Source organism: Anneissia japonica, unplaced genomic scaffold (genome assembly GCF_011630105.1).
Source record: "Anneissia japonica isolate Jap-2015-1 unplaced genomic scaffold, ASM1163010v1 scaffold695_len1296351_cov181, whole genome shotgun sequence".
Taxonomy (NCBI): Eukaryota; Metazoa; Echinodermata; class Crinoidea; order Comatulida; family Comatulidae; genus Anneissia; species Anneissia japonica.
In genome coordinates this window covers 622,104-640,745 of record NW_022740852.1, presented here as the reverse complement: position 1 = coordinate 640,745, position 18,642 = coordinate 622,104, and the positions used below count along the sequence as shown (strand labels likewise).

At 33.1% G+C, this 18,642-nt stretch overlaps 2 protein-coding genes across 2 annotated transcripts in view; one reads left to right on the top strand and one right to left on the bottom strand.

Moving 5' to 3' along the window:
* The window catches only part of LOC117118361 (deoxynucleotidyltransferase terminal-interacting protein 1-like), a 32,006-nt gene extending 26,472 nt beyond the window's left edge, over nt 1-5,534 (top strand). Inside the window, exon 11 of the mRNA XM_033262935.1 lies at nt 900-5,534. Within this exon, the coding sequence (XP_033118826.1) occupies nt 900-1,014 (115 nt within the window). The 3' untranslated portion in view covers nt 1,015-5,534. The remainder of the gene's footprint in view (nt 1-899) is intronic.
* LOC117118360 (rRNA methyltransferase 1, mitochondrial-like) lies at nt 4,814-12,111 on the bottom strand. Its single transcript, XM_033262933.1, has 7 exons — nt 11,269-12,111; nt 10,169-10,403; nt 8,832-8,942; nt 8,110-8,189; nt 7,492-7,718; nt 6,652-6,771; nt 4,814-6,201 (listed from the first exon to the last, which is right to left on the bottom strand). The coding sequence occupies exons 1-7, from the start codon at nt 11,940-11,942 to the stop codon at nt 6,146-6,148; spliced, it is 1,503 nt and encodes a 500-aa protein (XP_033118824.1). The 5' UTR covers nt 11,943-12,111; the 3' UTR covers nt 4,814-6,145.
* Between the last annotated feature and the right edge of the window lie 6,531 nt (nt 12,112-18,642).

The window sequence follows — 18,642 nt, the reverse complement described above, 5'->3', positions numbered from 1 at the left end:
CAAACATGCTCCTCAAGAGCTTGGGAAGTTAATGATGTTCTTAGAACTCCTTCCTGTGTCTGCTCATCCACAGATTTGATTCACCTGCACCATCCTAGTTTAACCTCATGGAGCTGCATAAAGATTGTTGAAGCCTCAGCTCCCCACTCACCTAGACCCATAAAGAGATATATTGTTAGAGCACCCAGGGTTCCAACTGATTATTTTTCCTTGTCTTAATTTTCATAGACTTTTAATAGGTTTAACCACTCACAAAAGCCTCCTAAATAGACGTGGTATTCAAATGACCACCTTAGCCCGTTCATTTACATCAATACCTTTATATTGTACTTTATGTTTAACTTGCAATATTTTAAGGGTAAAATAATGAGTGTGGAACTGTAAGTTGGTGGTTAAATTACTCATATTCATATGGATTTTTTTGCTCCACTACCAAGGCCTCATACAGTAACTACTTGTTATTGGACGAGTTGAGTGGCCGAAAAGTAATGCAGGGCTCCGCTACCTATGGTTCCAGCCACTCCTCGTCCAGGGTTCGGTTTATAGAACTTCTTGGATAAAACCATAAAAAACGGGAGGTCAAGTGTATGCATCTGACTTGTGTGCACTTTCAAGAGTTCATTGTATCCTTCGGAAGAGGAGGGGGTTACCCCAATGCTATGGTTCATTTCAGCCCCTGTCGTGATGATGTGAACTACGCAGATTTCTACAGTTGCTACAATAGTCATGGACCATGCCCATACGCAATTCAGCATAATAACGTTGCGAGTTAAATGCGTTATTCTTCACCTTTACCTTACACTTTATCTTTACTTTATAAGTTCATGAGTAACTTTTGAATATATTGCTATTAAAATTCATAAAAGTAAAATTCTAACATTATTGCACTTGTCTTTCAGAAACAATACTCTTCTACTTCATGAGCTAAAACCATTTGTAGTGCCGGAAAGAATACTGCAGAAAATGCGCAAATTCATGGAAATGCATCGGACAGACAGTACACCAGGAGATTGATAAAAACATGGTGTGCTTACAGTACACCTGGTCCATGATGATGCATATGTGTCCAATTATTAACACCTGATAATTGATGACCTGATGTCATTGTCAGTACACCTGGCATGAACCTGGCCTAACATTACACCTGTTTATAAATGATTACTATGTGTCCATATAGTAATCCTGACACTTCTAAAAGAACAGGTGTCCATATATGTACACCTGCCATGAAAGACTAGGTGGTTTTTGTACAGTACATCTATTTATCATCAATGACCCATTGTATTTGCAATATATCTGATCATTGATGACCAGGTGGCATTTGGCAGTACGTCTAATCATCAGTGATCAAGTGTAAAAGTACTTGAAATACACTGATCATTTCTTGCCAGGTGTTATTATTAGTATGCCTGGCATGAATGACCAGGTGGCATATGGTAATTCTTTTATTCATCATCAGTGACCTAGTGTACTTGCAATATAACTGATTATTGATTACCAGGTGTACTTATCAGTACACCTTGCATAGAAAACCAGGTGGCTTTTGGCAATTCTTTTAGTCATCATCAATGACCTAGTGTACTTACAGAACACCAGATCATTGATTACCAGGTGTCCTCTACATTCACCTGGTCATTAAAGAGCCTTTTCCCTGACACCACCTGGCCATTTGCATAAACACGCAGTACACCTGGCAATCAATCACACATGTGGCCTCAAATTGTTTGCTGCAGGTATCATATAAATCCAAATTTCCATTTGTTAAACGTGTACTTCTGTTCTTTAAAATTTAATGTATTTAAGCTAAATTTGAACAAAGATAACTGCAACAATATTTTTAACACAATAGACAGTTTTTTTTTATTAATTTTTGTTATGCTCCACATAGTAATTATTTAACTATGGATGGTTATGATTAAAGTTTGCAGGTATTTTTAATTTCCCGTATTTATTTTTTTTAGTAAAGATTACGTCTGGTGTTTGTGCCTTCACTTTATATTGATTTTAAGTTTCTCCAGCAGTTATTGTTACACCAGTCATAATTGAATTCTTATTGGATGTTAGTGTATGATTGGATTATGACAATTGTATGATTAGATTAGGACAGTAACATCTAATCTGAATTTTTAATTTGTTTAAAGAGTAACAAAGGCTACTGCCTTTAGTTTAATGCACTTACATTGTATTATTATGTAACTAACATCTTCAGCCTGCTAGAAGTATGTTAACACTATTTACTAACTTTATATTTTCTCCCAGCGACCACTTGATGTGCTCTAGTTGACTGGAATAAGTTAGACTAAACTCATAAACAAAGAAAAAAACAATAATTTGTAAGATATTTGGTGAAATAATAAGGTTCAATTGACAAACAAGAAAAGTTTTTAAACTAAACAAAATTAGTAAATCAAACTAAAATGCATGACTTGTTAAGACATGACAAAGAATCGCACTAGAAAGATTTTTAAAAGGATAGAATGAGTCAACTTAAGTTTTCCAAAGTTGCATGGAGGCAAATATAAAAGAACATGTGATATAATCTACTCTTTCATTTAACGTATGTTGAATACAGTTCAAATAAGCTTTAATTTACTTCAGTTGAAGTCAGCTATGGTCTAATAAAAGTAGATAATTTTGAAAAAAATATATATAGTTTTGTTAGCTTCATAGACTTGTACTACATCACAAACATCTAATTAATACACTGAGAAACTATTTAAAGACTTCCCAAATATAATAAATAACTGATAATATGCCTTTATTTAAAAAAATAAATAAATAATAACACCAGTGACGAAATACTTTTTGTTATTTATTACCTTGTTGATTCCAGTCAACTATTTCACAACAGTGGTGCCTTTTTTTCTTATTTTTATTTTTCCAAAGTCCAATAATGCTTAGTTTATATTCTTAGCTAAAAAAGTTGTAGGTATGTATAAAATAAATATGCTCTTAAAGGTTAAAAATAATTTGTATTTCAGATTAAAGGCACTATGTATGCTGTAACATGTAAGAGAAAGTACTGTGATGCCACAGCATAGTCCCTTTAATCTTAACAAAGAAAGTATGTTGGGTACCGGTAAATTGTTAGGTTCTGATGTCTCCCAGCAAGGCTGGCACCTTGCTGGATGGAGAGGCCAGTTAGAGAGTGATTGAAATATTGAAACTAAAATGATTATAAAGAATTTTACTATATAATTTATCATATAAATGTGAAAAAAATCATTTCTACAAGCATTTGAATTTTGTACAGTTGTTATAGTGATGTACATTATTAATGAAATTTGATATCCATAAATTATAAATATGCTTGTAATTTTTTCCAAAAAAAAAATCTCTAAAGTTTTTTTTCTTTTTTGGAAGATTTAAATGTTTAAAAAAAAAAATTGTATTTCTCTTTGTTTATGAGCTGTCACAAAGGTTAATTGATGTTTTTTTGAGAGTGAATTGGATTTACCAAAGCTTATATGTGGAGATATGTTCTTCCATGTATTTTCTAATTTGTTTGTGTAATACGTCTTGTTCTGTCTTGCAATTTCATGAGGTTACGCTTTGGTTCATTCATCGACATGAGTTTCTGGAGACGACAAACCGAGAAACCTAGATGTATTTGGTACAGAGACGATTTGGAGAACATTCATTATTTTATTTTAATGCACCTAAAATAGATCCTTGTCAATTAGTATTTTATGAAGTTACCTTTCTTCTGAATGGAACAGTCCATCTTTTTTCAGCCATTGAAAACATTGAAAAATTAGTTTAACTTATGTAAATACCCACTGTCATGCGATACTAAATCTACCAATCAAATGACAAGGATTTATCGAGGTGTGTTACAATACTTGCTTCAAGGTACTGTACATGATATATATGCTCTGAAATTTTACACTAAATAGCATTTTGTGATAAAAAGTGAACTAGAACAAAAGCAGGTAAACATAACAATGTACTTAATATGGTAGGTGCACTGATCACAGTATTGGGCAAGTACAGGTACCAGTCCATGTTCTAGCATCTTAAATTGACATTTGAATCGTACTCTTCTTATTTTGTCATGTATCAATATTAAATACAATACAGTACCTATGCCTGAATTATATCTCTGTATTGTTTGGCTTCTGATTTTTCAGTAGTCCTTTGGCGTCTGATGTTGTCTGATCATTACACCCCACTCCCTCCCCTCCCAAACTAGATTTGGGCTAGTAAAATCATGAAGGGTTTCATTGTATCCTGCTATTTTCAATAATTAAGTAAATACTGTGGCCTTTGATTTGATGTTTCTGAAACATTTTTGGAGGTAAATTTATCAATTAATCTGTAATTTATTTGATTATATTATGTTTTTATAAGATGTCAAAGTTCAGAAATATTAATTCCAAATTTAGAGTTTTGCAGCAGTGTTGTAAACAGGTACTGAATTTGGAATTTTTTTTTTCGAATTTGAATGTTCACTATTAAGAAATGTATTATGTTTATTCCCTGCAATAGTGTAGTTATTAAGTGCATTTAATTTGAATATTATTTTAGCATTACTATATATAATTCTTATATTTATTATTTTAGTAATATACTTCCAATGTACGTATGTTATATGCAAATAATATATAATTCATTTGGTCGTTCTAACATATTTTCATGCATTATAATTTATTTCGTTATTTCTCTTCTATTATAAACCTGGTCAAAAAATCACAAAAGCTCAATCTATAAGTCCACTTATTTTCTAACCACCATAATTATGTACTTATTGATAAAGTTGAAAAGTTGCAATTCATTCATTAATTATTATTATTATTTCACCTGTCTTGTTGATATTTATTTCAGTGCAACTCATTGGCTTTGCTGTATCACATCTACATTTTTATTGTTATGCGATTTAATTTTCATACATAAATGTATAGTAAATAACAATAACATTTTCACGGTACTGTACCCAGATTTATATGCTCAAACCCCCCTGCCCCCACACACACATATTTGTACCCCAGGTAAGAGTAGCAGTTGCTTTGTTTCATTAAAAATATTAATTATAGGTGAATTAATTATAGTATATCAATTGTCATTGTGTTTTAAATTCTAAAACAATTTACTTCTCTTTTATTGATTTTGACTAAGATATATTGCATCAATTGGTCACTCCTCCCTCTGTATTGGGATGAAAATATTGTTTTAAGGACATTCCTTGGAATTTATGGTTTTATTTTAATATATAGTTACAGTAAAGGCATGTTATTTATAAACAGTAGCCTGGAACAAGATATTGACAATAACTACATTGGTATTTTTTTGTAATAAGTATTGTGCAAAAGGTTAAAAATTGTCTTATTCTGTGTGTTCTTTTTGAAAAAATTCAAGGGAGATGTATATTGTTTTGTTCATCCTAACCTACACAATGTCTCACTATACACACACACACTGTTAATATCAGGCCTTTAAGGTGTATTTTTGTACGTAGAATATGTTTATTTATTTGTGAATTGTACAGAATAAAGTGTTTGTAAGAATAATAAATAAAGCAGTTTTTACCATTTAAACATGTTTTGTTTTTATTTCACATTAATAAATATTGTTGTGGTCAGGTTTGGGATATGAACTATATATTCTCGCGTATAAGATGATGTTTGTATGTACAGCATATATTAGTAGCAAATTTGTGTGTTACGGACGATCCCCACAAAAGATTAAGACGAACCATGAAGTTATAACTATATATTTTCCATAAACGAACAAGATTTTAAAATTCCAAAAAGGTGTATGTTGCGCGTATAAGACGACCCCACATTTTGCGATCGTAATTTGCTATTTTAAAGCGAAATTCAGCCTCGCACATCACGTCGTTGAGAACTGCATTAGAAACATTATCACAAACTGGATGATGTCTTGATACTTTCTTTTTCAACTTTTATCCAAATCTTTAGCAATGGCTCCCATTTAAGTTAATAAAAGAGCAATATATTCGCATGGTAAATGTCAAGCTAACTCACATGCAACAAGGTTTGGTTGTTGACATTCTTTTTTTCAACAGTTTCCTTTGTTACCATTAATTTTTTTTTTCTGGTTTCAGATTCATTGTTAATCTGAAGATTTAATGACCATCCAGGAGCTCAGAAATTGAGTTGCAACAGGTCTCTAGAAAGGCTCTCTACTATTCTTCCCTCAGTTGTGAATTCCTCTTGGTAAGCAGTAGGTTTAGAAGAATACCTGTTGATAAGAATAGTTAATAGCAGTTGAAATTTAGAGTAATGGTGGAATCGTAATTCCCTCCCCCCATTTCCAGTGCCAAAAATTAAGAATCCCAGTTCCAATGAAAAACTAATGGTCATTTTTAGTACTTCAATCCACTTAACTATGAAACTATGCCTATGCCCATATGTGGGACCTTGCCATGATGTTATACGAGACTGACACTGATTCAGTAACTTTATTTTGAAATATCTCCACCTAGCAGTATAATGTGTACGTGGTGGGTTGCCTGCTACTGTGTCAATATGGTAGCAATATTAAGCACGTAGACCCAATGACCAAGGGAAAACAAATGGCTTTGTAACCTACAGTAAAGGAAGGCTGATACAAGTACAAAATAACAAGTAATGTGTATTGATAAATTAAATACTTTAAATTTTGAATATATAAACAAGAATTTCTGCATACCTGTTGCTACAGAAACATTAAGAGAATCTATCCCAGCATGCAGTTCTCGACCAGGATGTACAGTTAAGAACATGTTGCAGCAGTTTGCAATGTCATCCCTCAAACCAAAGCCTTCGCTTCCTAAATGTTATAAAGATGGTTGAATGGATTATCAAAATATAGACAAATCTAATTTGTGATTCTAGATGAAATTCCAGTTTGAAGCGCAGAATAACAGAGCATAACAAACTAACGCTGAATATGAAATTCCATATTTTTTGTCCAGAGTTTCCTGGCCCCCTAATATTTTCCCGCCAATTATATTAGACACATCATTTTGATGATATATGACTAGATAAAATTTCAAAAAAGTATGTTTGTACATGCCTACTTGTTTTGGCACAAGGGAAGGAACCGTAAAAAAAGGTATGACAATCAACCTTAAAACCTTTTGGACAGGCCAGGTCAGTTGCAACACATGGGACAAAAATATATTTTGGGCTCAGAGAATTTTTTTACATCTCGAAATAGCTTAAAATTGCCCAAATTGGCCAGTTCCTCTAGGAACCAGGAAGGGTCACTGGCTCTCAGCTGGTAACTATCCTGCCGTTGTCAGAAGTTTTGGAGCATAGAATTTCTGTAGTCGTGGATACCACAAACATGTAACATAATCAGCCTGCTGTTATTGATAAGTGCTTTGCTGCCCTTGGTATAAAAATCCACCTTTCCCCCTCCCCAGTTTTCAAATATTCAAGAATCTATTCCAGAGTTTTTATTGTTGATTTTAAAAAATCAATTGTACAACATATTAAAAATTTGTTTTGCTCCATTTTCTGACTTGTAATATTCATGACATCATACCTACAACTAAGATTGTTGGTTTCTGAATATCAATCCCTCCACTAGGTACATGGCAGTCATCATTCCCATCATGCTCGGTCCCGTATTGTTCATCACTACTTGATGAACCTACAACATCCCAGCCCATCAGAGACTGCAGAAAACCTGCTAGGTCATTGACAGCGTAGACTGGCTGGACTTCCATGACTCCGCTGGATGCTTTGCTGACCACTGGGGTCAAAGAGCAACTGTGGGGAAAAGCTGCCGTATAACTTTTTTTACAAAGTGGCAATTCTTACGCCGAGATGTAGTGAATTGAGATAGCGAGAGTTACTTTGAAGGTTAGGGTAAAGCCAAGTCGACCAATCAGTGAGTTGGGATTTCGATCACTTTCCACGTAAGCATAGCCACAGCGATTGATTAGAAAGAAATCAAACCAACTGACTACTATTTTATCTGTGTCAATGTTTATTGGAAGAGAATAATACAGAAAAATCATGATTTTATTAATACGCTTTGGGAAGCATCTTTCTGATCTATCATGCCCTCCTATAATTTGCATGATGGTTCTGTGTTACAGATGTGTCCATTTAAGTGTTTACATCAAGGTATATAATACATTATTATTATTTCACTAACCTATTTTTCCTACTAACAATAACACCATCAGCTCCAAGGAAATACGATGACCTCAGCACTGCTCCAAGGTTCATGGGATCCTGTAAAATACAAAATAAAATTGTTCCATTACCATAGGAACATAGGTCAAACTACCATTCTAATCAAACTCAATTTTCTTCTGTGGTAGCAATCACTTCCAGAAGACAAGAGATAAATGATGCAGGGGTAGTGCCGCAGCTTATCTTTGGTTTTAAGTATAACTTCACTCTCTATATATCAATAATGATACATAGAGAGAGACTTTTTGCAAGGTTTGTATTTAGTCATGTAGGAAATTCCTGAGCAGCCCCTGTTAATATCTTGTAAATTTTCTGTTATGTGAATCAGGTATTAGCCGATAGTATACTGGGCCCTATGAGAGAACCGTAAACTACGTCTGACACAGACCTGACATTTACCAGCACAGAGGCCCTGGTAGGGGTCCAGAGAAGCCCTTCCTGGAGCATAGAGAAACTATTGAAGAGATATCCCAGTTGAATAAACAATTATTTTGTGTTGTCATGGAACCATTGTTTAATTTTGCTTTTGTTAAACAGAGTGGCTACGCTTATGCCGAGATGTAGTGCACTGAGATAGCAAGAGTTAGTTTTAAGGTTAGGGTCAAGCTAAGTTGACCAATCCGTGAGTTGAGATTACAATCACTTCGGCGTAAGCATAGCCACGGCATTTGTAAAACTTACTATGATCTGGTCTAATGCTAACCAGATTGGCATCCTACTGTCCGGTGCTTTCATATCCTGCTCCTCAATGAGTGGTGTGTAGTACAACCTACTGACTTCCATGCAAATTCCCTATAAATTTGGAAGTATAAAAATCATCTCAAAAAGGGAATTATTTGATTACGGTATTTGATTTTACGCAACAACATAAAATACACATAAAAGAATATATGTGGCAAAGACACGCCAAACTAGTCACTCGTTGCAAATTGTGTTTCAGAGAGAAAATGGCCAAAACATGCTGGAATGTCAGTTCTTTTTTAAATTTATTTTATTGGACTTAACTAACCTACTGTAGGTTACAAAGCCATTTGTTTTCCCTTGGTCATTAGGTCCACGTGCTTAATATTGCTACCATATTGGCACAGTAGCAGGCAACCCCACCATTTACACATTTATACGACAAGTGCTGTCTCTTATACACATCTTCATGCTATGCTGTTATTTTCCCAATTTTCAATGCTATAAAACTTTTTAAGGATTTGCTTATATGAGAAATATGTATGAGAAATGCCCAAAATCATAAACTTTGAAGGCCAATTTCTCATATATTGTTCTTTAAACAGCTGTATGTGTAAATGTTTGTAACTTCATAAGGAAATGTCGAATTTTAATGATTTTTTTTACAATTTATAGCTTTTATTTCACTCTTTAATTCTGTATTAATAACTGAAATCTACTGTTGCCAAGAGTGACTGGTTTGGCTCATCTTTGCCATATATTAAAAGCATTTATTTATTTCTGCTGACTTTCAAAAAAAAGTTATTCCCTTGGATATTATCGTTAAGGTCCCACAAAACGACAGTGTAAAAATATATGTAAATGTATGTTTGAGAGAAAGTATATGTGGCAAAGACAAGCCGAACCAGTCACTCGTCGCAAATCCTGTTTCAAAGATAATGGCCAAAACATGCTGGAATGTAAAAATTTGTGAAATCTATTTTATTGCACTAAACTTAACTTTTATACATCTATATATCATGCTATGCTGTTGTTTTCCTCATTTTCAATGTTAAAACAATAATTTTTAACAATGTGTTGATGGTTTCTGCCTGAGAAATGCCTGCCATCATAAACTCAAATAATTCTTTTACCATTTATTTTACTCTTTTAACCCTGTATTAATATCTAAAAATCAATTTTTGCGACGAGTGACTGGTTCGGTTTATCTTTGCCACATATGTGTTTGCAAGATGCTAAGTTCATGGCCCTGTTCTGAGCAGTCAGTTGTTAAATTTGATTGACATTACAGATAGGTGCATATAGTGCTTAAATACTAAGCAGTAGGGTCCACAAACCTGATGTGGTCTGTGTTTGGTCATTTTGTCCAAGGCATTGCGGTGTAATGGAACAATCTCAATTTCTTTTTCATTAAGCTCTGTTAGTATTTTGGCAATTTCAGGACGGTTGGTTTCTGATTCTATTAAGCCACTACGAATGTACGCTCGGATGATCTTCCTTCGATTAGCTTTAAGTGCAAGACAACACGGTGAAACTCCAAACAAAAGGTCATTGCCTATTGCAGGACATATTCTAAAAAGAACAAAAAAAAAACAAATTAGCTGATTTGCAATGTTGTAATGTCCATTGTATTTTGTACCTTATTACCTTCTTTTTTTATTTCCAAGACCAATGGAGGAGACAGAGGATTGCCCTCTACAAATTTTAAAATTAAGTTTTATGCTCGAAGTTGTAATGTTGTAACGATATGCTTTTTTAATGTCCATTGTGTATTTTACCTTATTAAGTTTTGTTTTATATTAAATATAAATATAACAGCAAATTGAAAATAAATATAATTGTAATACATTTTTAATGTTAAGAATTTATATAAATGGTTTAACATTTATAATATTTTCATATAATAATAAAAACTGTTTTGAATGAATTCAAAATTTATTGTTTTTTGTTGTAAATGTGATGAAGTTTAATGCTAATAATTTTAAAAACCTGTAAATGTTAATATAACAAAAAAATAAATAAAATACTGTATAAGAGTGATGAATTAATATTTTTTTATAAATGATTGTACATTTCATATAATAATATTTTCATATATAATAACAACTGTTTGAATATATAGTATTAAAAATGTATTGGTTTTTTGTTTTTTTTTTTTTTTTTTTAATGTAATAAATGTTTAATGACAAATAGTTTAAAAACTGTAAATTTAATGATTTTCATATCTATAATATTTTTTTTTTTGTAGTCTGTGTCTTTCCTTTGTTAATAACTTGTGAAATTTAATCGATTGCTGTTTTGTCTACATAGGCTGCATCCTGGCTTATGTAAATTTTCTTATTGTATATGAATTTTTCATGAATTGTCAAAAAAGAATGATGACATGACAGCTCTTCAGCACACAATGGGTTACTGTACAGACTCTCAATCTACTTACATATGTTTACTGTTCCTAGGTGTTCCTTTGGATGAGGGCATCTTTTTCCAATGTTGATCCTCAGACCTTGTTTTATCTCTATTAGACCGTGTTCCTTTGGCTGAAGGCATCGCCTTCCACCGCTGACCATCATCCCTCATTCTATCTCCATCAGACTTCCACTGTTTGACCTTGCTTTTATTTAAGATAACTTTCATCCTCTCTGCTGGTTTGCGTATCCTCTGAGGAAGACCTTGAAGATGACCTGCTTTATTCTCCTTGAAATGTTGACTGTCAGATGCACATACATCTTCACTATACACAAGTTTTTTGTTTTGAATTAAGGCACCTTTTGGCTTGGTTCCAAGAAAGGGCCTTGAATTAGGCCTATTTAACTCGACATTAAATTCCTTCTCTTTTTGACACTTACCATCATTGATGTCATATTCTTCAGAATATAAATGTTCTTTGTTTGTTTTAGAGTCGGTAACTGGACTTAGCCTGTCAATTTCTTCCTCAATCTGCGAATTTACTGCCCTGTATAGGTGAGGCCTAGGCCTAGTCTTGGCCCACCTCGGTGGAGTATGAACAACCGAGGAAGTGGCAATGCAAGCGGTTAACCTTCCATGCTGCTGCAGTAGTAGGCGTGCTGCTAGGCCTAGAAATTTGAGAGATGGCATTAATTTGAGGATCATTACTTCACTAGCAACGCTTTCTAGTATATCAATCTTATTTTATGCAATAGTTATAAGTTAGTTACAAACCAAATTAATAAAGCACAATAATTCAGTAGCTAGCAAAATCGTTCACCATGCAATCCATGTGCGTTTTTGTTTATTTTTATATAAATGGCGCCCTCAGCGATTAACTCCCTTCGTAATAATAATTTATTGGCTCTCTCTTTCAAAGCAGAGGAACACTCTCACGCAGGAGAGGTTCGACCATACAATAGAACAAAAGTTACAAGTTACAAGATAAAATTAATTTTAAAAAAAAGGAGACAATAGTAATTAAAAATCCAAATCCAAGTAAAATAATATTATTCTAAAGTTTAAAATCTTAACTAAAAGGGAAAAAATATGTAATAATTAAATAAAGTAAATAAAAATAGATAAATAAATAAAAACAAGCACATAATATAATTAATGCAATGTGAAATTGATGTAAAAGCATACATATCAAAAACACAACTGAAATAGTCAATGTCTATTCATAAAATCATTAAAGAAAGAGAAAAAAAAATGGGAAAAAAACACCTATAAGCTATTAACATTATTAGCAGGGTCATTTAAAACATGTGTTCGTTTTTCCCATGCATCTTTTAGATATTCTTTAATACATGTATCAAAAATTAAGCCAAGAGTGGAATTCGTGTATTTTGCAACTACACACTACACTGTCAGTAGAATTCCTCCCTTGGGACACTATTCATACAACACTCATATTAAAGGGACATTTTCCCATGGAACGAGGGGAAATATATCTTTTAACGCTACGGCCAACCCCTATTTAGGAAACGTTCTTATTAAGGGAACGAGGACACTTTCTGAGTGTGCAAAATGGTCAAATCAATAAATGTTCAACCTCTATTAAAGGAGACACTTTTTTTATTGTATCACTACAACTAATTGATAGATTCAAAATAACAATGTTTTATTCAAATTGAAAATTTGAAAACTTTTGAACGATAAAATGGATAGTGGTACAGACCCACTGTACATGTTAAAAACTAAAATCATGGAATTTAATATTTTAGTATGCATACTTTCTGCATAGACCTTTCATAAGTTTGACACTTAATCACCTTGAAAGTCATTACTCTATTCATTTTGCTCTATATGTGATAGCACTACAATTTACACCTTTTTTGTTTTAATACTTTTATTTTGATTTCATTATAAATGTATTGTGTTTGCATTGCAAATTATTGTTACAATTTATTTAAATGTTCTTTATTTATTTATTTATTTATATATTTATTTATTTTATTTTATTTATTTTTTTTTTTTTTTTGCGGGGTGGGGCTCTCTTCAAGATGGGATTCTTTTCGAGGCTACATGTGTTGTACTCTCATTGCCAACAATTTTTCATCATCAAACATAAAACCCACATATTCGGACTGAATCTCGGCATAATCAGTATATTTTCCCATATTCTTAATTCATATTAGTAATCTACATTAATTTCTCAGTTTTGTTTTTTCCCTTTTTGATACTTGCATATGTATACAGGCATATATATTTTTGTATTTCTCTATTTTTATAAAGATGCTATTTCGCCTATTTGTCTCTTTGTTTTTAATTAGGTTGTTAGTTTATTTTTTTGTTTATACTGTAGGCCTACACGTTTGAGGAGTTTAATCAGAGCGGCTTTAATTCACTGTCTCTGTTTATATCCTTCCTTATAATTGTTGACTGGGATCAGTGTTACCGCACTGATTGTAAGCCTAATTATAATTACACCTCCCAATTAGTTTATTTGTTACTCCTATAGATACCCGGAAATGCATTCATTCAGACTTAAAATTTGAATATTTTATCTCCATTTTTTTAAAAATGTTTACAAATGTAAGGGGGTGGACCCTGAGCCAAATGAGCAACCCACCCCCACTGGACTAGTATGATATATGTCCTAAAGTTGATGTCAGTGACACATTATGCCGTTATGTATCAAGTAAGGACCTTACTGGATCCTATGGGTAGGGGAACCGAAGGTGCCCCTAAGGGTCCGGTGCCTTTGGAGCAAATTTTAAGAATAGGACCCTCTAGACGCACTCTCATATGGTAAAAGTGCTTCATTTTTCTCAATTTTTTAAGTCATCAATTAAATTAATTAATTGGTTGATTAGTCAATGAATTATTTCTTTAATTCTGTAGCGTCTAGACATATAACATTGAGAACTTCCATTAGCCGGTCTTCATCAGAATTTTATACAGTAAATGAAAGAGGGCGATTCTAAAACGCGACCGACAATGTGACTTTTGACTTCTTAGTATCTAATAATCACACCAAACAACCATTAACACAAGTTTTTAATCCCTCAAAAATTGCAAAGGTATAACATGCATTTGATGTGTTATTACTAAATACGAGAGACTTAAAAATACAAAACGACAACTCAGTTTATTACAAAATACGACGGATAACTATTACATAATACGACAAGGTTTATTACAAAATACGACAATTACTACAAAAACGACGTAACAGAATAATTAACTGTTTTTTTATACCTCTCCAGGTGGCGTTTCAAAATAAACAATACTGCATAGAGTTGAAAGACTACGACAGAGACTTGACAAATAAATAAATAACAAATGTGAGTACAGTATTGAACATGTTGCATCGTTAATTCAATAGTTAAATGGGAATTCTTTCTTCCTTCTATAGTTATTCTTTATTTTTTTTTTGTTTTTGTTAGGCATTGACAGTTTCCTCACTAGAAGCATGCTCTGACATGGCTCTATTCTATTCATTGCTCTCTATCTTCTATTCATCAACAACATGCATTCCAACTCGTTAAAGCCTAAAACAATCAAAGACCTGAAACGATAAAAAAAAACAAAAAAAAAACTGTATTTCCACAGCTTGCGGCTTGTTAACTTCCAGTCATTGTTTACATTGTAGATTATATATTAATTTATTACCAAGAATCTTGTCATTATCTGGTGCACAACTTTTAATCAAGAATAATTGAAAAAGTGGCAGATCCAATAATTTGAATAGATGGAATCCAGGCGAGATGGGTGAGGACTTTCACAAATAAATTACATCATATGACAAACCGCGATTTTACATGCTCCAGATGGCCGGAAACGACTTAAATATGAATAAAATTTTCAGTTTTTTTTTCTCCATTTTAAAAATAATTTCGACTAATTTAGGTGGGGGTTGGTTACCCACCCACCCTTGAATTCGCTAATGGCTACAGATGTATGCTAAATTGTATTTTTTTCGAAAATACAGAGCAGTTAATGACCATCTTATATATAATGATAATAATATTGAAAATTTAAAAAGCACCGGTATCCGTTTACGAGAAAACACTCATGGCACCCCTCCAAAAGAAAGTCGAAATATGAAAAAGGGGAAATTAATGAAACCAGACACAGTTAAAAAAAAAAACCAGATATGAGCCGTGAGTGAGCGTGACTCTCTATGTGGCCATTTATGCACGGACAATCCACAAAGTTAATATGCTGGGCCCCAGTAACACAGTTGCTGTAAATAGCTAAAAATTATTAGTTTTAATTTAAAAAACAACTGCCTTGCTCATGAAGCCTGATTTACCATAAATTATAAACTAACATCGACTCCTATCGTCCGACTCCACCAAAAAAAAAAAAAAAAAAAACGACTCCACCAAAAAAAAAAAAAATTAATTATCCATAGACTACAATATAATAAATGGGCTGGACTCCTGATGTTCAATAATTGTTACCGGTATTCTCTTGATCACAATGGACCTTTCCGCTAAGCCCCGCCCCTTGGATATTGTTGCTAAGGTCCCACAAGGCGACAGTGTTAAAACATACGCAAACACGTGCGTTTGTGGGACAACACGTATGTTTGTGAGACGCGCGCGTATTCCTAGCGCTGTTCTGATTAGTCAGTTGTTAAGTTTGATTGACACTCCGGAAAGGTCTATTAATTTTTTGTCTTGCTTGTGCAGGTTGAAAATCGAATAATTATTAACACTATTTACCCGTTGATTAAAATGTTAAACCAATTTAATTGGTAAAGTAGATTGAGTACAAAATGTAAAATTATTTATCTTTGCTTTATAAATAACTTGTTATTGTATGGGATGGGGATATATCCCCCCCCCCCCAATATTTGACAAGGGGGGATGGTCCATTGTATCATCCTCCCCAATATTTTGATTATGTATGGGATAAAATGGAGCTTTACACACTTCAAAAGAATGTCACAGAAATAATTTGCACTGTCTTATGCGCTTACAAAGATGAAAAGCATAATGTATTAATGTTGATAACAAAATTATTTTATCTGGTACCAATCTAAGCTCTTCTTTCCTTAGATGTTAATGTGCTTGCAAAGAGAGCCACATTTCACACTGAATGGTGTGTACGACATCAGTAATGTTATGTCAATTCCAAGAATGTTTAAGGTTATATCGGTTGATGAGGAATTGATTGATTAGGCCTATAATAGCAAATTGCATCAATTTATTTTACAAAAACAAGGTTCCAGCTTCAGAGGGGGGGAACATCCCCTGTCCGCACACAAGGGCACACATTGGCGCTAACACCAGGCGTGTAACAGGGGTCTTGGGTCAGAGTGGGTATTTATTTTCCCGGTTAGTAATTTACCATACCCACTCCACCCCACTCCCTTAGGGCTTATCTTATTTATAATATAGGCCGTACACGTGGCTAAACTACATAACTAAATATAAGCATTTTCCTCGTGGTTTTATTTATTACAAACATATTCTTTCACCATCAACACATTGAGGCCCTTCTTTTAGGTTAAAACGATCTATCTTAAATTTGTCTTACTTGAGTTTGGGACTATTATGTGTTTAAATAACTTAAAAGGATAAACCTAAAAAAGCCCTAAAAAATGCGGGTGAAGCGCGCAAAATATTTTTAATTCTAATTTCGTCGGAATTGATGAAAATTCCCTAAAATGTGCAATTTATAGAGGAAATTGGCCTACCGTAACAAGAAATGCGCGCAAAGAATTTGAGAATTTTAGGCACTTTCAGAGGATGCATTTGTCAAGGGGTGAGGAAAGATTTTCCCCTTGTCCCCCAGTGGTTACGCCATCGGGCAGCATAGATCAAAGGAGTTATGACAGTTTTTGAAGTGGAGAAGGGGTTGCAGGGTGTTGTGAATCTGGTCATTATGATATCTTCCTTTTTATTCTTGTCTTTATTTTTCTCTTCTCTTTTTTTTTTCTTTTCCTTTCCTTTTCCTCTTCTTGCTCTTTCCCTCCCTCTCCCTCTTTCTTTTCTCTTATTACCCAGCCCTGTACGACGGCTTGGTCAGCACGGTAAAAACCGTCAGGGGAGGGGAAGTTCCCCCTCTCCCCCCCCCCACGCCTGTTACGACACTGGCTAACACGCCAGTCATCCCCACCCCAATGAAAAATACTTTTCCACGCCACTGCTGGCAGCTAATGACTACGGTATGGCATTTTGAAATAATGCGCTTGTTAATTTTATGTTCGTTTGACTTATTTATTTGTATTATATGTTACATTATTGTATATTTTGCCTGAATAATAATAATAATAATAATAATAATAATAATAATAATAATAATTGTTTGAATATACTGTATTTATGAATCTTTATTCATTTCTATCGAATGGTACTTTTTTCTTACATTTGCGATCTGCTAGGCCTACCCAATATCATGTATTTAATAATCCTTATTCAATCCGTGGTATGAAAGTATTTGTCCATACATTGCGATAACTGAATATAGGATAATGTTCAGGTTGAGATGCTCACTTTTTTTTTAAATTTATATAGCCCTACTATGTTTTTGATACTCCATAAAAATTCTTCCTCTGTTTCTAATTTTTTTTTTTTTTTTTCAATATTTTTCTATTCCAGGAGGAGAAAGAATCTACAAATATCAGGAAGAATGTCCGGACTCGATCGTCAAAGGCCGACAGAACTTACCAATTATTTATAGACAGCCAAAACCGTTGTCACTCAGCAAGCTCAAGCTGGATATGAAATTAATTAAAATATAGTGTGAATTTTAGTTTTTAAATATTTTCCTCCGCAAAAATCTCGCAAATAATTTTAACAATATGTATTAATTCTTGTAGGCTTTATGTTTAATAATATTGTATTATTACTACTAATGTTTATCATATATTACTACTAATGTTAATATATATATATATATATATACATATATATATATATTATATATATATTATATAATTTTAAGGATAAAAATCAGGTCTATTGATTTTTGCTGAATGTACATGTATACAGTATATAATAAAATGTATATAGGTCTACATATAAATCCAAACTTGATTTCAATGCTTGAAAATAAATATCAAATGGAATTATGCATATCTTCTCATGTTATTCAATGTCTGTGTTTACAGTAATAAATTCAAAAGATATCCTTTAGGCGTAAACCAAAATTGAAGAATTGTTTCATCAATATTAGCAAATTTGTCATTTGTCTATTAAACTAGCAATGAAATCCTTTCGATGACGCCCTAAAAAAGTAAAATAAAACCGGAAATGACGTGTTTGCTAAGCAACAAGCTCATGCATAATCATGAATATTCAGTAACACCTGTTCTAATTAGACTAACAATAAAATCTTTTTCGTCGATTTTGTCAAAACTGAGCTAAAAGTTTTTATTGTTAGTCTAATGAGCACAGGTGTTACTGAA